This window comes from Oculina patagonica, chromosome 6 (genome assembly GCF_052425735.1).
Source record: "Oculina patagonica isolate OP01 chromosome 6, crgOcupat, whole genome shotgun sequence".
In the NCBI taxonomy this organism is placed as follows: domain Eukaryota; kingdom Metazoa; phylum Cnidaria; class Anthozoa; order Scleractinia; family Oculinidae; genus Oculina; species Oculina patagonica.
The window spans coordinates 931078-951580 of record NC_135763.1 but is presented as its reverse complement, the minus strand read 5'-3'; the positions used below and the strand labels follow the sequence as shown (position 1 = coordinate 951580).

General features: G+C 37.7%; 1 protein-coding gene and 1 long non-coding RNA gene across 3 annotated transcripts; one reads left to right on the top strand and one right to left on the bottom strand.

The window, feature by feature from the left end:
• Positions 1–1190: 1190 nt before the first annotated feature.
• LOC144658566 (neuronal acetylcholine receptor subunit alpha-10-like) lies at positions 1191–11987 on the bottom strand. Its single transcript, XM_078519009.1, has 7 exons — positions 11832–11987; positions 7290–7558; positions 6854–6898; positions 6161–6270; positions 5395–5795; positions 4474–4646; positions 1191–3497 (listed from the first exon to the last, which is right to left on the bottom strand). The coding sequence occupies exons 1-7, from the start codon at positions 11899–11901 to the stop codon at positions 2883–2885; spliced, it is 1683 nt and encodes a 560-aa protein (XP_078375135.1). The 5' UTR covers positions 11902–11987; the 3' UTR covers positions 1191–2882.
• A 2679-nt stretch (positions 11988–14666) lies between these two features.
• Positions 14667–18625, top strand: LOC144658624 (uncharacterized). 2 transcript variants are annotated; one of them, XR_013571749.1, is made up of 3 exons: positions 14667–14822; positions 15110–15149; positions 17498–18625. It is a non-coding gene; the product is annotated as an uncharacterized LOC144658624 (long non-coding RNA). The 2 variants fall into 2 exon arrangements; XR_013571750.1 differs by having other exon boundaries at positions 15104–15149.
• Positions 18626–20503: the final 1878 nt, after the last annotated feature.

The following is a 20503-nucleotide window of genomic DNA, read 5'->3' as shown; positions in this document are numbered from 1 at the left end:
AGGATCGAGCGACTCAAGCCAATTGAAAGGTTATGGAATTTTTTGAGTTCAGATTCTTGGCTTTGAAGGTATCTGATCAGAATCTTGAATGTGTCTAATAGGACTTAGCCTAGTTGATGAGTAAAGTAATTTCTTCCTTCCTTGATTATGATTTGCCAAGTCATTTTAAGATAACTAAGTTCATTCATAAAACTTTGTCGTACTCGTGAATGTTAAAACATGTTTGCATTTGGAAGACCTATGTTAGTAAACAGCGCCTCTTGTAGCGTAAATTGTCGATCTATATTTCCGTTTTGTGGCGTCTTGTCAGTCTTGTTCAAATGTCTCTTGCCTGGCATTCAAGTCAGTGAATGACTCCCACGGGGAAATGGTTTCCTCGTAAAACTGCAGTGTGCTATGCTTGGCATTGCTCAAAATATTTACCCCTCTGGATTTGCTTGAACGATAGCCAAAAAATTCATAAGACATGGGCGGTGTGGCGGAGTCAGTCTACACTTATCAACTAGAGGGGCACTGGAACGAATACGGATTGAATGGCCGCATGAAATAAAGGACGATGGAGAAGGATGGATGATTATCGTAGGATCTGCCAGAGGATGGGTCTGCCAATTACGATGATTGCATTAGTCAGTGAATATCAATGTCAATGGAGGTCAGTCAAACTGACTCCGAGCTTTACTTCCATAAGACCTTACGAAAAAACTTACTTGTACTTGGGGAGTGGGGAGTGGGCGGCTGTACACGACAAACTTGACTCAAGAATGTTCCGACGAATAAGATTTTTTTGTAGCATCTAGAACTACACTTTGGTTGCCCTGTATGCAAGTGGCCCACAGTTATCCGATCTATCTGCCCGTGTAGTGCATTGCTGGAAAGGAGCAGAGGATTCATGTACCTGAGGTGGGGTACTTGGGCAAATTGTTTGCCCTCCCGTGCCATGCCAGAAATACCAGAACTGAATTTCCTGTATTAAACTTGAAAAGCTTAACACTCGAAAATTGAAGACAAAACTGAAAAACCATCTCAGACCCCGCTTGTAAATCACGAGAAAAAAATCCGACTCTTTCCAGTGGCAAAACCTCGTTTGCTAAAACCTCTTCTTCCGTATCTTGCGAGAGGTTCTCAGCAAAATATACAGTGTACAGCGTGGTCATTGGTCAGCAAAATGTAATGTAAAAACTAAACAATAGTGCTAATAACTAAAACTCCTTTATTCAATTTATCGAAATATACAAAAGAAGATAAGGCACAAGTGCCTTATAGTCGAATGGCCTAGGAGCACTGTCACTAATAGTAGTTTGCTTGAAGAGAAATTCCACGAAATTCTGCTAAATTAAATGTATCGACCAAAATCTTTATGAAACTCGACTAATTAGCAGAGAACACAATCTGAAAAAACTACACGAAACGACAAGATTAAAAACATTACCCAAACTTGAACACGTACGTAAACCTAGATGACATGAGTTTGCCATTTCACGGTCCAAATCCTATCTTCGTCGCCGTGCGTTAGCTAAGTTCAAACTAAAGCTTCTCCAATCAGCTGTAACATTAATGACAGTACTTCCTCAAGGCAAGTTATCATATTTAACAGTTTGGCAAGGGTAGTAAAGTACTAAAACCGTCGAAAACAGTTTATATTTCTGAAGTTTAGTAAGGGCACACTCTGTTTGGTTGTAAATCTTGCAATATCTGCTTAAATTACAGGTGTTTGTCAATTATTTGCTTAAGTAATATTCTTCTCTATCACTAAAACAATACAATATACAGGCTTCAAAACAGGATTGTCAGATATCTTAGGCGTTTTTGACACCATAAAGTAGTCTATGAAATAAAAAACTATGCGAATTATTTGAAAATACGCGAAGTTTTTTTTGACGAGATTCACACCTTCAGGGTCAAAATCCGATTTGTGTCGGGCCTGCGACACAAAAATGCATGACCACGCAGGTCTGATTAGTTCCAGCCATCATGCCACGAAACATCATGTTAAATTTTCATGCATGGGGCTTAAAGTGAAGGAAAAAGGGCAAGACAAAAAATAAAAAAAGAACCTTAATTTACTCGCATGCGCAATCGTGATCAGAAAAACGGTAGTAAAGAAAAGAGGAGGCTACTTACATCGTACTTGATAGAAATGTTTCCAAATTCTTAACAAGCTTAAAAATTCTGTCTAAATTTCATAACTACAAATGGTAGTCATTTAAAAGTGTGTAAATACCAAATATTTGTTTCAAAGGTTTTGAACGCCGTCATCCCCATACTTGCCCTTTCGAGCTATAAATTCATTACATTACTTTACTTGTACTCAAAGGAACTTTGTAATGCGAGAGTGCTAAAGATCCAAAAAATGTATATGGAATAAATTCGATCTATGAAATGGAACGAACATCTTCAAAGAGGCTTGTATACACTTAGCGCGAATCATACGGTATATTTCTTCATACAAAAGGTAATTTTGATAACGAAAAGACTATGCTATTTTAAGGTTGGGATTTTTATGGGATTTTTATGGCAATTGGGAAGGCGGCGTCAAATTAGCAGAACTGTAACATAAGTATTTACATAGACTGTATTTAGGATAATAATTGAAGCAAACTTGCGGCTGAATTTAAAAAATGATCGAATTTAACACTCTTGTGTGACGCCCGGGAAAATGAACCTTCCTCCGAGTTAATGAATGAGCAAAGCCTTGCTCCATTATTTCTCTTACTGCTCGTCTCGCGATCATATGAATCATAGCCACTAATGCAGTAGCTAGGCAGTGGCGTCTCAAAGCCCACAGCGAATTATCGGGTTGTCCCAACCTCAAAGCATTTGAAACAGTTTTGTTTCTGCGATCACCTTAACCTATGCAAGGTAAAATCTTCAATCTTCCGTACTCACTGGTCGTATGTTGGAAGCTGGAAGAACAAGGCAATAACCGAAGCCGCCAAAGTGAGCAAAAACAGCCACATGAACATGTTGTCCAGGATAGAAGCGGCCATCATCCATTCGTCGCGTTGCTTCCCTTCTTCATCCTGGGCTTCCTGTGCCTCGACCAGCTTTTCCAGTGCGTTCGCAATAGTTTCTTGTTTGTAAGTTATGGCTCTTGTCAGGTTCTTGTCGCTGCCATCATCGGGGCCACCTTTTCCTGTAAAGGGTCCATTTGGTTCCATCACGTCTGCCAGTGAAGAGGATCTACCTTCCGTGGGGCACTTTCCGTTTGTCATTCCTGAAAACCTCCTCTCCAGGACGCTAAATCTTGGATTTGACATATCTTTTCTAGGCAGATACGTCTCGATATATCCGTTGTCTGCCCTCATAAGTTTTCGTTTTTCAAACGGAATGCCTGTTTCCAGTGGGTTCTCCGAGTTGTCATCCTGGAGCTTCTTGTGGAAGACTTTCCCCAAACAGTGAAGGACAACAAAGCGAAGCCAGTTTGGCATTTTGTGAATGGAAGGGTTAGAGAAGTGGTATTTGAGGACCACACATGTTCCAATAAGAGCTATTCCAACCTGTGAAAGTACGAAATATGCTCACCGTAAATTACGTATTCGAGATATGTCAAGTTTTTTTCTCGACTTGCAAATATCACTGACTTATTAAGGGGGAATTATTCCCAAAGGTTGTTTTTTCACAGCTTAACACAGGTTTAACAGAATCTCGTTCGCGTTTCAAGAAGTACCAAAAACGCTCTCATTAATTCATATATCTAGATTTAACGGTGTTCTGTAAATTTTTGGGTGATTTTGGGGGATGTTGGGAGAAGATAGTTTTTCGCAAAGGATCAGTAAAATTTAGACAAATAACATATTGACATATTGGACATATTGGAGATTTTTTGCGTTTTTAAAATTAGAAATTTTTTAGTTAAAAATTGGTAGATGGAAACTAGACAGTCCCCTGACAACCTGAAGTGCTCTTGCGTGGGGTGAACTGTCTAGCGGTGTTTCAAAAAAATTTTCTTCCTTCAGTCCCTTCTTTAAATCTCTTAATATTTCATTTAAATTCGGACCAATGCCCCCTTAACAAAATGCGTGGGAAAAAGGGGATGGGAATGTGTGGGGATAACATGGCAATAGGAAAAGTCATGTTCACTTCTTTTAAGAAGCAAATGCATTAAAATGCATTTGCCCCTACCGGCTGCCTGAGAACTCCGAACTGTCATTATAATATTAATAGGCGCTACAGGCAAGGGACTAGCCCCTGGCCATCTATGAAAATCGATAGAAAACGAAAGCGAGCAGTCTAATTGTTTTAGCTGACTCAGTGTCTGGTCTATTGAAAATAGAACATCAATAAAACCTAGCCACTCGTGCTCGATCCACTCCAATACTTTTTGCCCTAAGTGTAGTACGAAAAAATGAGGGCATGCTCCCAGCTTCTTGTATTGATCGATGAAAGTGCCTTTGTAGCCAATCAGAATGCGCTTTTGCCAACAGTCAGCCACTGCATTGAGATAATTATTCTGGTTAATGAATGGATACAAACCTCAAAAATGCAGCAGGAATAAAATGTGGAGATGACTGACACTGCATCTGACGTTGGTGGAATAATCTCAGCGACTAGCAGCATAAACACTGTCATGGCCAAAAGATTAGTGATAACCAATGAGATACGCTCTCCCGAGTCAGGTGGCAGATAGAATGACAAGATAGTTAAGCCTGTGGGATAAAAATAAATCAGCTACATAAGTTTTGTGCTCTAGAGGAGACAGTGTACCCGGTACAAAAACATTTGATTTCGACGGTGATAGAAAAGCCAGATACTTAACTAGTTGCCAATGACTTTTGCCTGCCGCCTTCTTTAGAAGACAGGCTTGAAGTTCATCTCTTACAGTACACCAAGGGTATGAAACAGAAAGTGGATTGCATGAAAACTAAGGAACTTAATCAAACCAGACGGCAACGGCAACCAGAACTTAGCTAAACAAAAAGTTTAATTAGATAAAGTACAGTGACTCTGCACGTGTGTGACAATCCTGCTACTATTCCTTGTCGTCCTGGATGGATGGATGGATGGATAATCTTTATCTCTAATCTTTACCTCTGCAGAACAAAAACGTTAAATGACCAAGTTCTGCGTATTTTGGAGAACGTGAACCACGAAGGCGCTTATTTCTCGTATTTCTATTTAGAATTGGGTAATGTCTTTACACGTGAGTCTGCTTCTGCTCCATGATTCTGCTTGAGCTAGTTCTTGACCCAATAAATACACTGAATACCATGCAATGGATCAAGATAATTGCGAGATTCTCAAGTAAAATACAAATTCATTTTTAACTAGGCGTTGTCCTCGACGTTGCCGTCGTCTTTGCACAAGCTACTTTCTTGATGAGAAAAACCTAATCCATGAAACGTGTAGAAAGTGCTCCCCTTAAAAATATAGTGTATTTGAAGTATCACTGCTTACCTACGATAACAAGACAGGGGATAATCATGTTGAAGAAAAAGAAAAGTGTTCTTCTGCGAATCTGTACTTCATATGTGACGTCAGGAAATGGCTCTTCACAGCACACGTACTTAACGACGTTCCTCTTGCAGGGAACACCAACTAGATCCCACTCGCCATTTTTAACAAACATTCCGTTGTCGGCTTCCTCTGCCTCGGGATGTAAATCTAGCTGGAAGCCGTCGTAAGTCCAAGAGCCGAACTTGAGATTGCAGTGCTGTTCGTCGAAGGGAAAATATTTGACAAAGATTTTACAGGAGCTAAGAAGAATGACTGGGGACAGCCAAAGACTGTCGCCATTGCTCGAGACTTTTATCTGTGATTTGAATCCGTACATAGAGCCATCGGTGCTACCATCAACACTGTGAAAGGAGAAGGTGCACATAGTTAATTCAGTGTTTTTTTTTTGTTTGTTCCGGTTTCGCCTTTTCTAAAATTGCGAACAAACTGTTTATGCAGTTATTGACATTTTTATAGACTTAGGTTGCTCATTTATAGTGGACCTTCCAAAAAAAATCTGCACGTTAGCAGAAGTCGGGAAACGACTGACATATTTCTAACGTTTCAAATTATCATAGTTAGTAGAGGAATTTGAAACGTGGAGAAAAGCGCTTAGCTACGGTCTGCATCAGCTAGTTTCCAGTTTCGAATTTATATTATATTATATAATCTATGATCACAAAACGTGTTCAACCGGTTCAAGCCAGTCTGTGACAGCTTTACTCACTTGTTGTAAAGGACCAAGTCTGGTTTCCAAACTTCTGATGGCTCCACATTGATTCCTTTAATTCCCCCATAATGCGATGCGTTCCATCGAAGAAACGGATTGTTCCATTTCTGAAGAAAATAATAAAATTTGACTTCTTACATCGAGGTAATAGATTTAAAACTGAACAAAGTAAATTTTACGAATGCACAAATCCGTATCGGGTTGATTTGGACAAGCTGCCAAATGTTCCTGACATTGTTTTCATTTGTCAATACAAAGCACCCTTGAAATAAGGCTTTTTATGCATGTCATACTCCGCTAAAAATAAACAATTGATGGGAATCAAACCCTACCCAATATTATGTTGTACAACAGTTTAAATAAATAATTATATTTAGAGAGGAAGCCACATCAGCTCTAGCTGGTTTTCATGCGGGTCCTCTATCCAGGTCGAATTGGAAACGTTGGTTTTTGTGGAGGGAGGAAAACCTGTAGAAACCGGAGAAAAACCCTCAGAGCAAGGACGAGAACCAACAACAAGCTCAACCCATTTTACACATGAAAACATTTGCTTCAGTTCGAACCCTTGATTTCTCAAACATCCCGCTACAATTCCAATCCCCTTCCCCCGATTTCTCGAACCAGTCTTCGTTTTCCCTTGAGGTTTCAGAAATCGGGATTGCTCTGTATAGCCGAGATATTTGAACGTACCTGTCTCACCCATACACTGAGTCGCATCATTTGATTTCTTTCGTCCTGCAAAACGAGTAACAAAATGACGATAGATATTGACAAATTATTGTTAACTTTCTCAAGGTCCTCAAGAAACCCGCTTACATGACGTCATCATGGGACGTCAAATGGCGGGAGTAACAAGCTAAGTGTCTAATTTATCGAAATATGACTCAAACTTGGTAATAGTTTTTTTCTCTGTCAACTTTTGTATCCTGGGCCCAGAGTTTTCTTTCTTTCTGTTTTTTAAAGCAACTGACTTTAGTCTTTAAAAAAAAAACGTAAATGCTGAATATAAATCACTGGGAGTTTGAAACCACTCCAAGCCGGGGGGGGGGGGGGGGTTTCTACCTTAAACTATTTTGCATATTGCAGATATTTTAACTGAATAATTTGTGAGTAAAACACCACTTACAATGTCAATGAGTTGATGTATCGAAATCCCAAGTGTCACTGTGACATTATCCTCCTTTCTCAGCGCCGGCCGAAGACGTTTGTCGTAACCTTCAAACAAGTCTCGGAACAAGGTCAACTCCTCGCGGTCTTTCGACATGTGCGTTATTCCACTCGTGGAAGAAGGACGCCGCGAGGAAGGAGTAGAGGGTGCGTGCAGTTGTATCCCTGTGGTGGCGTCCGATGGTGTGGGTAGGCTGGGATGCGAGAATAAGTCACTACCTGCTGCACCTAAAATAAAAGAAAAGGAAACAACACCGTAAGCTGATTAAATATTAGCAGAAACAAAACAAAAAAATAACCATAATACGGATACATTTTTGCAAATAGAAGTTGCCAAGTTTGAAGGCAAATTTATGTAACGAAAATCAACGAAATGAAAATGGATCGTAAAATGATTTTTTTTATCTGCGATTTATTTTGAACATGTATGCAAAGCTTCAGCAATCTTTTTGCAGGCAAATAAAGCTTGTAAGTATCTATGTATATTGTAAGTACATACTGTATATATTGTAAGTACAATTTGTTGCTGACCTTAATCATGTTCGGATATTCGAAATATCAATAAAATTGAACAAACGAACGGACGGACGGATGCATGGATGAATGAATGAATGAATGAATGTACCCAGAAAATTAACCGACTGTTTATTTAAATTCTCAGCTTACTGTCTCGAATAGCACGCCGATGACGTATATTTGAATTATCGAAAGAACGGTAGTGCCAATCAAGTGGTAGGTTATTTTACTTCTACGCCTTCGGAAAATGGACTGACTGTTTATTAATGATCAACTTCCCAGGTTGTGGAGACAAAATCATCAAATTTGTAATTAAGTGATTTACTTGTTAGTTATCGATATCCCAAAACCACCACTGCAGAACATAAGCTTAAAGAAAAATTTGAAAAATTAAGTCTTTTCATTTTCAAGTTAGGTCAGGTTAGTTATCTTCTTAGATGTTAGCGACTAATATCATTGTAACAACTTAACCAACTACGTTGCCTTAGGCTACGCAGTTCGGTTTGTTAAAAGCGCTTTGTTCTTTAATTGAAAGCTTATGACAGAAAAAAATGTATTAAAATTAATAGCCTCAACATCATAATGGCGAGGCAAAGTTTAAAAACGTAACCTAGAGGGAAGTAATTTGTGTAAATGTTGAATTGTCTGAAAAAATTACACTTTTAGAAGCATTTGCCTTCAGTTTGTTACATCATTCAGTTGACCTGGTCAGGCTTTATCTCTAGGTGCAGAGATGCAACAGAAACATGCAGCCATCATATCATTTATGGGTTCATCATTTTTCCTTGATGGGTTTTAGATCGATGTATACAAGTAGTTTTTAATTTCAGGAAGTGGTCTCAAAGAAGCTGAAAGCGTTTTTCTCCGGGTTTTTCTCTTCATACAGGTTTGGTGCGACCTTACTTCTCTAGCTCTACCTTCGCAGAGCAGTGTCTGCCAAAATTGAAAAGTCCAATTCCACCCGCTGGAAGGAACTCCTAATAGTACAGGACTTTCAAAATGCTTTCGTCTCCGCCTTTTGTTCTTTCAAACGACAGTCCTCTTTTTCTCGTATCTCTTGACTCCCTCTCTACGTAGCAGTTCAGGCAGTTAGCTCCAAGAGCCACAATTTACTAAGCGTTTATTACAATGGTTGTTGAGCAGACCATCAATTTGAGTCCCTGTTATGTTACGCCATGATCATACCGAGAAACTGAGTTATTAATTTCTCTTTTAATTACTGTAAAATAATTTACGAAAATGGATATTATAAATCCAAGTTAGTAGATCTGATCACATGCATCAAATTAATGATGGATGTCAAAAGTCTAGTACGGTGTCTAGTTCACCAAGCGATCGTTTTAGAAGGCCACAATCACTTCAAGTATGCGGATAAAAGAGTGAAGATGTCTGAAGTTTTCTTCAGTGAAATGTCACCTGGAACGTTCTTGATAAGGGAAATATATCGCCTGTTGTTTCGAAGAGATAAAAATGTCGTTTTGAGTACAGAGAAAGGGCAGGTGCCATGTTCGGAAAAGTAGAAAACTCGTAAATTTGGGAAAATTTTTATCCACTAAACATTTCTGCTACAGTTCATTCGAGAATCCGAACAGATCACACTGTGTTAAAACAATATAAGAAGCAAAAAACTGCAGCAATTCCAAGTCTTTTGTTATGTTTCCTCGTTGAGTGCCCCCTGGCATTGTGTCTGAGCCTGAACTTTCCGTCTCGAATAGCATGACTGTTGCGAATGCCTGAAAAACACTAAGTTTCCTCCGTTTTGGGACCAGCCAGAGCCAATTTTACTGAATATTATGCATGTGCTTTTTTAATCCGACTTATTAGTTCCTTTCGCTGTGGTGCGCGTGCGATATTCAGAAGCTGCCTGTCGCCAAGTTTAACAGACAAAAGTATTCATAAACAGGAGCGTGACTTAAAATCACAAAAAAGGTATCGTAAATGAGTGATTATCTGCTGTAATTTCCTCTGTAACAGTCTTGACAAAAACCAGAAGAACTTTTTGTCGGCTTTGTTTGCATGGTTGCCATGATCACTAAAATCTTATCTTTGTAATCTTTGTAAAGAACGTTTTGAAAACCACAGGATTAAACCAGAAGTTATAAAAGAGATTGGAGATTTCGAAATACCGGAATGCGACTAGAGAAGAAACTTAAGACTAGAGGCAAAAACAAAAGGTTTCGAAGAGCAGGAGCAGCGTTTTCTATATAACTATATCAGTGGTGGGGTTAAGACCCAAGGCGTTAGGGGGAACTCAGGATTTCAAGTGACGGGGATGATCGAATGGGAGCAAAACCCAAGACCTAAAAGAATCCCTAGGGTTCAAACAAACCCCCCAAAATCCCCTGGCCAAAAATTAACCCCCAAAAATCCTATACCTAATTTCTGACCCTTACATTTTCACTAAGCGGGAATGAAAAAAAAAAACATTAGAAATTGTACTCTCGTGTTTTTTAATATCCCCAAAAATTTCCCTCTTAAATCAATCCATCATAAAAATACTTGTCAAATTTTCCAACCCAAAAATATCCTGGAATCAAAAAATGCAAAACCCCAAAAATCATTCGATCATCCTCGTCACTTGGAATCCCGAGTACCCCCCTTTCCCTCCCCCCCCCCCTCCCCCATTGGGAGTGGAGACGTGAATCTCGTGATAACGTGCCTTAATCTTATCTAAATTATTTGCATGACAGTACGCAAAAAGATATTTTGTTCTTCAGAAGTAATAAGTACAAACCTTTTTTTAGTGCGATAAAGAGAATATACAAACAACACAAAACAGACCTATATCATATCATTTATACATTAGTGGTGATCGCAAGTTAAGTTCTGGCTCTGGTACGTAATCTCTGAGTGTAAAACGCAATTAAATAGGATTTTGTCAGTAAGCTGCTTACAGTTAGTTGCTTCAACTTTTGGAGTGCATTTTACGAGTTCCTCGAGTTCATGATAACATGAACATTGTGTTATCTCTTTTTTGTTAATCCCCAGGATACTTCCTGTATACTGACAAAGGCACGCAACTACTTTACGGCGCTAAAAACTCCTCGCGTCTAAAGAGTTTGTTTGATATTTACCAGGGGTCTCGGCAAACAAACCTGCCTTATGCTGAACACATTATTTAGCTAGTGTTTGTTAGGGTGGCTCATCAATTGGATTGCAAGCAAAGAATTAACCCTCAGATGCTGTTTCTTGAACAGTTAAAAACTTGAAACTGACATTTGACGTGCTGAGTGCTACATAGCCTGCACATACCAAATAAATGCCTGAAATCACAATTGCTATTAAAAGTACTCTCTCTTCACTGCCGGTTAACATTATGTATTGTGGTTTTGTCTGAAAAGATGATATTAACAAGGCCAGATGGAGTCCGGACAGTGTGCAAGGGAACATCAAGAATGCTAGTTCTTCAACACTAATTAAAATCGTAAAACTGATAAATGACTCACAGACTTACTGATTAAGTGTTTCGTACCCCGCAAATGCAAATGACAAATTAAATGTATGCCTAAAATGGCTAAAGTACTCTTCACTCGGTTGTTAAATAACTGTATATGATAATTCACAATAAATCAGTCAGTTTGCTAAATTTCAGTCCATTTTGCCGTTGTATAATTATACAACTATTTTAAAACAGAATCGTACCAAATGCTTTGCTTTTTAAAACAAAGGCAGTTTTAATGGTTCAAAAGAATGAAAGAATTAAGACTTTTTATTTTTAGGTCATTGCTTTTACGAGCTCGGAGCTGTTCTGTATCAGGTGAAATCTTCTGTTTTCGAGATACAAGTCGGAAAAGGGCCGAAATCTTCGACGTTTTGAGAAGAGTACACCCTTTAGATGCAAAAAGTTTTTTATCTAAAAAGAACCCCAAATGTTTGCGATGTGTTGGAGATTTCACTTAAACAATGGGTTACCTGAACATGAAATTGTTAAACATCACCGCTTATTGTGTCATGACACAGAATTGAAATCGAAATGTTTACATACCACTATTGTTTGCTGCCAAAACTGTTGTAAGAGCGGCTAAACACCATACCAATGCCACTGCTGAGCTCATCTTAGCTTGTATTTGCCTGTAGCAGAGGAGTGCTCAACTTTAATGAACTTCGTAAACTGAAAGCTGCTTCCCATCAATGAAGTAGTGTAACATTCGCCGACAGAGTGATCCTGGAACTAGATAAATGCCATGTCAAAGTTTATCGCTTTGTTGACTTAAGTCAGCTAGCGTGAAACCGCACCGCAAGAGGCTTTTGAATATTTGTAATCAAACTCTTTCCTCCCTGCTGCTTTCTAAAGAAAACGTGACTACCATTAGAGTAGCCACTCTTTATTCTTACTCTGTGGGGAGCGTAAAGCGAAAATAAAAGCGCGAGAGGGCGAGGGAAAAAATGCCGCGCGAAACTTTTCTGAGTGGCAGACATTTCGCGCGGCCATTTTCCACACGCGTTTTCTTCTTCTTTTTTCTTTCTTTCTTTTCTTTTTTTTTTTGCTTAAGGCTCGATGTGATAAGAAAAATGAGGGGTAATATGTAGGCTAAAGAAACGACCTTTGTGGATGATCAATGATCAATTCATTTTCAGCTATAAAATGACCAATCATGATTTTGAAAATACAATAGGCGGAAATGCTAGCCGAGCCGAATTTATATATATATACCGCGGCAAACATACTACAAATATAAAACTGACATATTTTGCGGATCCCTATTGGGCGAGTAACAAAAGTAAGGGTGCATTCAACAACTTCAATATAATTTTAGGGATTCGAGCGTCGGTCATTGCAATAAAGACCCATGACAGACGGACTCCCAATGAGTTGTTGTGTATAAACCAGACAATAGAAATTTATATTGCAAATCATCAAATTCAAGCTACACGGGTGACTGCCAATAAAACTATTTGAAAAATCTTTAAGGTTGCTGTGTTATCTGAATAACGCTGAAAATGTCTAATAAGAAATCGGAAGAGGTACATCTCAAGAGGCAAATACTTTACATTTCTAATCAAACCACAGTCAACGATAGTCAAGACATATAGATACAAACCCTGATTATTAACTTAACTGCTAAATAAACATTATTACATGTAATTTAATCCTCATGTATCATTTGTAAACCTTCCAAAAAATATAATCAGCAATCAGTGTCATCTGCGGACCACATGTGACAATTAAGAACAGGTAAGAACATGAACCACAACGGAACAGTTTGTGGATTTAGGAAGGTGCTTTACATGAAGCAATTACCGTTCAATTTGCTTATTGACAGTTAGCTGGCCACAGTCACTGGAAAAACTGGACCCTTTACAGACTTGGTTAAATTTCTGTAAATTTAAATTCTACAGACTTTCTATAAAAAAGAAATTTTAAGGTCTTCTTTCACCATCATAACAGAATGTTTGTAAATTATGGTTTTACATACATTTTGCGTACTTTTTGTATTTTGTAATAAGACAAAATATTTATAAAATGTCTGTGAATTCTTAGTGCTCAGAGTATGAAGCATTGACCATAATTTACAGACTTGACAAAATCTCTTTATTAAGTCTGTAAATCTACGGTTTACAGAGGATTTGAGTGTTTGCAAATTGTAAAATGTATGTAAAAGCGCATAAGCAGGTCTTTGTAAAATGTATGTAAAAGCGCATAAGCAGGGCTATGTAAAATGTATGTAAATGCGCATAAGCAGGGCTATGTAAAATGTATGTAAAAGCGCATAAGCAGGGCTATGTAAAATGTATGTAAAAGCGCATAAGCAGGGCTATGTAAAATGTATGTAAAAGTGCATAAGCAGGGCTCTGCAAAATGCATGTTAGGCCTGGTTCATACGTCGCATATCTGCCGTGTCGAATTCAATTAAACGAATTAGATTCGGAAAAAGTTCAACGTCTGAATCGGCTGTCGATATCTGCCGCACGTTCGACTAGTCTTGTCGCATTATCCGACAGAAATGCGACACCGACTCAAACGTCGAACTTGGCAAAAGTGTAGAAGACCAATGCAAGTCAACACAATTTGCGTACTTACCTTGCAAGCATAGCTTCAACAGAGCGAGAAATATAACCGGATCTGGCTGAATTTGGTTACGGTAAATACCTAATCGTACCTTTTTTGGCACGCTTCAGCTGCATATCAGGCTCGTTTGGTCTCGCCATGGGTATTTTGGTCGACTGTGTCTCGCCAAAATATGAACCATGGCTCTGCCAAACTCGCCTGATATGCTACCGAAGCAGGGCTCTGTATAATATCGGGAATATCTGAAAAAGTGCACGTCAGGACTCTGTACTCTGTGAAAGTACACAAGTCGAAATCTGTGTTATTTATTCATTTATTTATTTGTCTGCTTATTTATTTTTCAATTAATTATATGTTTGATAAGCTTTAGTGACACATTGCTTTTAGAAGTGCCAATATATCGAGAGTTCGCTATATCGAAAACCTCGATGTAATGAATATCGGGGTACATTTTACGTTTGGATCTTTGGATTATGTTCGTTAAAACGAGGATTTTGTAATATCGAGGATTGTTATATCGTGGTTCTGTTCCATATATTTTATTGTAACTTTGGCCGGCCAGAAGAATATCATTATAATATATATATCATAATATTTTATTATTTTTTTATTTATTCCTTTATTTAGTTATTTATTTCTTTATTTATTGTATACGGAAAGAACATCGCGTCCCATTATCTTTCTGTCTGCTTCGGCCGGGAAGAACTGGTTCCGAACCGATCATGCGCAATATGACTAAATCCCGGCGTCCTCTCTGGCTCTGACTTTTTAGCGGTTGATTTGTAACGGTTCGAAGCGAGCAAGGGTCGAAGTGTGTCTACAAATCCATTTTTAAGAAGCTTTTTACTCGCTAGAACGATAATTTCGTTCGCCTAAAGACAGCTTATCTTCTCGTGTAGCTCCATGGAGTCTTCTTTCACCGGATCTCCGATCGTTGCGCCTGTTGTAGGCAAGTGTCTTTCCAAGGTAAGGTTTTGCACAATAGTTATTACTTATACGAGTTTCCATCAGAGGGTTTCCATGAGGCTTTATTAAGCTTAATATTTTCTGGGTAAGCTTAAATATTGAAGATCGGTTTATTTTATTGTTTGTTTCTTTCTGCTCGTACACTTGTCGTACGAATTCGACGATTCATAAACATGTCAGACATGTGTACAGTGTATGTTTGGCATTTTATTATTTTTTTATGCCAATATAAATTAAAACACCGAACTCCTCAACATGTCTTTTTATTGTATTATTTCCAGATATAGATGTTCAGGGTTGATTGCAACATATAACATCTATGACCATGTAAGTACAAGACTTAGTTTTGTTCCTGACAATGAGTACTAATTTCAACATGTAAAGTACATTGTGTGCATAATTTGGTACATTTATTTCAATCTCTCAACTCTACATGTATGTAACCAGAGAGAAAAGCCATCTTATTTTCGTTCTTGACTGTTCTTTGGGATTTTGTTCCGCCCATATAGATATTCCTCTGCCCCCACTTACTGCCCCTGGGTCTCTGAGGATGGTGATCCCCAAATAAAAATCACTGTATTTATGATCAATTCTCATGCCTTGAGACCTTCCTTTGAACTTTTTTCGGCCCAAATACCATGGTAGTCAATTAGCAAAAGATCCATACATGTAACTTGGAGGAGTTTTATTTAAATGAAAAAAGCTTCATTGATCAAAGGGGGCCATGTTTACTTGCCTGGATGTCATCCCCACCTTTTTTCAGGGTCTGGATTATGGGGGTCCTTTCTTATACGAACAGGGCTCAAAATAACAGCCGTTCAACGGACAATGTCCGGCCAAGATGACAATTTGTCCGGACAAAGTTTCAGTTTGCCGGTCATTTTCACCGGTCACATACATGGCTTTGAGAATGACAACTGATGACCAGAAGGGCATTAGAAAGCGATCTATTCATAAAAGTTCCTGCTAAAACAGCGAAGAAATAGCAAACAAACTATCTAACGAACAGCAGAAATGAGTGGTAGTTTAAAAGTGCTATTTTCAATATTTTGACCGTTAAGAAAGGACACATGACCGAGCTAAAATCTGTCTGGCTGGACAACATGATCGGCAACTGTCCGAAAATTATTTTGAGCCCTGTATGAAGGTCTGGGTCTGCCACTGCACTTGAACAAGACAGAACTTATGCACTGTATTGTCTTGTATTGTCCACACTATGACTCACCATAATAGAGAAAAATATTAACAAGCCAAGTACACACCTGTAGCCCAGACATCCAGATCCTGGATGGCTACCCCCAGCATTAGTCACTGGCCCTACCTAATGCACCAGTACGAGAGTGAAGCAACTTACCAAAGAACCCAACAGACTTATCCTTGTTAGTGCTGAAACAAGGACTGCATGGCACATGTAAGTGCACTAGCAGTCCATTGCATTTACATGTACTATTAGGACACCCCTTCTCCCAATAAATCATAATAATATCAGCATAAACATTAACACAAGAAGGAGCATGTTTTCCCCTAATTTGAGTACAGTAAAAGCCTGCAATTAAGAACCTATTATTTTTCAAGTTAGCCTAAACAGGTTCTTACATAAAGGGGTATTAACACAAATTCAGGCTAATAAGGTTCTTAATAGGTTCATAATTTCTGAAAAAAAGTTTCAATATTGTTATAGAGATTTAAGTTGTATTCTCCCTATTCCTTGTATAAAATTTGCATACCACATACTGGTAAGTGCTTACAATGTATGCTAAAATGAAGCACTAATTATTTAGAATATGACATGATTTCATGCATAGTAATGCTTTGTACAAACTTATTTCCCAAAAGTAAACATTTTTAATCATTTTAAAAAAATAGAACCTGTTTCCAAGTTTAAGGCTTAATATGTTCTTATAAAAATGGTCAGGTATCTACAGTGTTATTTGCAAATTTTAGCCTAACTGGTTCTTTCTCGCAGGTTTTTACTGTACGCTTATAAATGCTAGAATCTCAGTGATTTTGTTGTGACTTTGAATATGTGCTTCTTCTTATTTTGCTTGTGTTTATCTTTATGCTTATGATTCTTCTGTCACCATTATTGAATAAGCTGCACTGTACATGTATGCCATTACTTATGCTTATTCTTGTCATATTTTCCATTGGTCTTGGAAACCTGGTATGATTTTATTGCATGTGACATGGTTGTGAAATGCTAACGACAGGTTTATGACACAAATAATTATTGTGTTGTGAAAATCCAACCTACAGCGTACAACTAGCTTCAAGTGTCATAGGCTTGCCGTAAGCTTATCACATGTGACAAAATCGTACCGTGCAAAGTACAGTGTACCTAAAATATTTCAGTCATAATCAGTTTGGTGATGGTCCATCAAACCCTGTAACAGATTTAGATACATGTACATGTACATATGACTGACTGACTGACTGACTGACTGACAATAAGAGTATATCTTTATTGTGCCTTACACTTCAAAATGAAGGTATTGGTTGAGTTACAGTAAAGGTTGTATAGCAACTACCGGTATGGTAACAAATTACTGAACTATAACATGCAATGAAATTTTAATGCAAACTGTGCCTGACTGATTGACTCAAAGTTTGTTGTTATTGTAAAATGTTTTTGCTAGTCAATTTGTAACAAACTGCTCTCCCTTATTCAATTTCAGATCCCACATTCAATTGCTGAATTATCTTATGGAACTGCAAGGGGAGTTGATGGCCTTTCAATCAATGTTAGTCTCCACCCAAGAGAAAAGAACCTTTTAAGGACATATGAGCCCTGCTCATAAAAATAAGAAGGGCTCATATGTCCTTATTAATAAAGCCTGGTTTACACTTGCAATGCAAGCGCAAGCACAAGCATGATCACGCAAAAAGGACAAGTTTTGATCCTTGTGTTTGTGCTTACTGTCAAAATGAAATGCGCTTGTGCTTTTGCTTGAGTCGAAGACCAAGATGGTGTCTTACTTGGACATATGTCCTTTCCAGAGAGAACAAATTATTTGCAGCCCTACATGAGGGAAGTTGAAAGAATTAGATTAGTTCAAGCTTAAAACAAAATGCATTGTATGATACTGCTAAAAGTAGTTCGTATAGTGTGATCGTCCGGGTGAGAGTAGTTCTGAGAAGAACTGTTGTTGGTGACTGACATTTCGACAACCTGAGCGGAAGTCATCTTCAGAGTCAAGTGAAAAGTTGTTGTCAGTCAATGATGTTATAAGTCTGGTTCATTGATGTTGATTGGTCAGTTAAGCCGTGATGTTATTGGCTGTAAGACTCGTGTTAAGTTTGTCAACAGTAATTGGTCAGTTTCGATCCGTCTGTTGTCAGTCAAATTAAGTTGTTCTGTTCCGTCTATTGTTAGTCAAATTAAGTAGTTCTGTCAGTGTTTCATTTGTTGGTAGTGTTTACGTTGTGAATAAGTCGTTTGTAAGGTGCCGGTAGTTGTTGACATCTGTTAATAGGCGTCTGTTCTAACTTTGTGTACCAGCTTTCCAGAGTCAGTCGTTGAAAATAGTTAGTACTGTAGGTTAGGCATTCAGCAGAGTCCCAGTCGATTTGGTGGTTAGTAAGCGACAATTCCCTACATCAAGGGCACTTCTGAAACTATTGCGTAGATCCTACAACCTTTATTATTATTCAACAGATGCGCGCGCTGCCTATATATTGTCAAAATGTTAACGATATCTGTCATCCGTACATAACAGATATCCTGCGTTATTATTCAACAGATGCGCGCGCTGCCCATATATGGTCAAAATGTTAACGATATCTTCATCCGTACATAACAGATATCCTGCGATATTCGTAGGTTGCGAAGATTCGTCCGAAATCTTGTAAAGCGCGGCACAATTACAGTTTTTCTATGTGCAAAATGTGTTTCGTTGAAATTTGTTGAATAATAAAACAATTATCCTGCTCAATCTTGCGGAATATCGTCTGATTTTAGCCCACTCGGCCTACGGCCTCGTCGGCTAAGTATCAGGCGATATTCCGCGCATTTCGCGGATAATTGTTAAATATTTGTAGGTTGTGAAGATTCGTCCGAAATCTTGTAAAGCGCTGCTTAATTACAGTTTTTCTATGTGCAAAATGTGTTTCGTTGCCGATTTGTTGAATAATAAAACAATATCCTGCTCATCTTGCGGAATATCGTCTGATTTTTACGAACTCGGCCTATGGCCTCGTCGGCTAAGTATCAGGCGATATTCCGTGCCGCAGGATAAGTTAAATATCCGTGTAGCTCACAAACCTACAACTACGCTACAACGTTTACTGACCAACATTAAAGACAGAGACCAAACCCTAACAACAGACAAGGAGCGATTTATAAGATCAAATCTCCAACTGCCAGGCCTCCTACATCGAGCCGGTAAATAAAAACTACTAACAAAAGGAAACTGTGATGTAAATCATTCTACTCGACCGAATATTAATTGCCAATAAGAAAAAAATAATACTATAAGGATCGAAAAACTTTGACAAATAAACAATTTACATAAAAAATCACATAAACACAATAAATATAACTGACTTAATACTAAAACTTTTCACTTGACTCTGAAGTGACTTCCGCTCAGGTTTTGAAACTCAGTCACCACATTTCTCAACTACTCTCACCTATATACAACTCTAACTCCTGGTCAAACTTCTTACTTAAAATTAAACTAATCTTAACAGCTTACGTTAAGTATATTATAATACTTCTCACTAAGTATGTTACCGTACATTACATTATACTCACATTCAATATTTTATCATTAAAAAACTTATAGGTTTAAAACGTGCTACATGTAATAATATTTCAAATTTTATAAAAGCATGTTTGCAACAATGATTTTATTATTTTATTTATTAACAGATAAACTACATTTTAAGTACATCTATTTAGAATGTAGGTGAGACTGATTAAAATTAATTAACATGATAGATTATTTAAATTTTAATTATTAGAGGGGATATTAATTTGTGTGTTTATGTATTCTCTAATAAGACAATAATTGACTCTGTTGGAAAACGAGGGGGGTGAAATACATGTTTTGTGAAATCATACTTTAATTTTTTTAAGTAATATATTGTAATGATACATACATAGCAGGTTGTTTTGAAATAAAGGTTTTATGGCTTGCAGTTTTCAGACTACCTTATTTTTATCATGGTCGACTTCCAAATGAAATGCAATGCATGTTGTCATTTCATGTAAGGGTAAATCACATTTGCAGTGTGCTACAGCCATTTAAATATATGTTCATTAATCTTACTAATTTGTAAAGAGATTTTATAAAACTGCAAAATCTCTTTAAAAAGACATTTTGCAGCCCTTTGAATTGATCTTTGTAGTACAGATATTTTACATGGATTTTATTGTTCTGCTTGAAATCTATGTAAAATAAGTACAGAGATTTAACAGAGATTTTACGTACATTCTTCTTAAATTTGAACATTATTGGCATAATTTACAAAGAAAACACCAACATTATCTAGACATTATATAGACATTTTACAGATATTATGCAGAGAATCCGTAAAATTCACAGAGATTTTACAGATGTTACAAAATCTCTGTAAGTGTGCACATTTACAGACTTTGGAATTTACAGTATAAATATATACATTTTATAAACATTTTACATAGTTCAGAAAATCTCTGTAAAACTTTTACAGAGATTTTA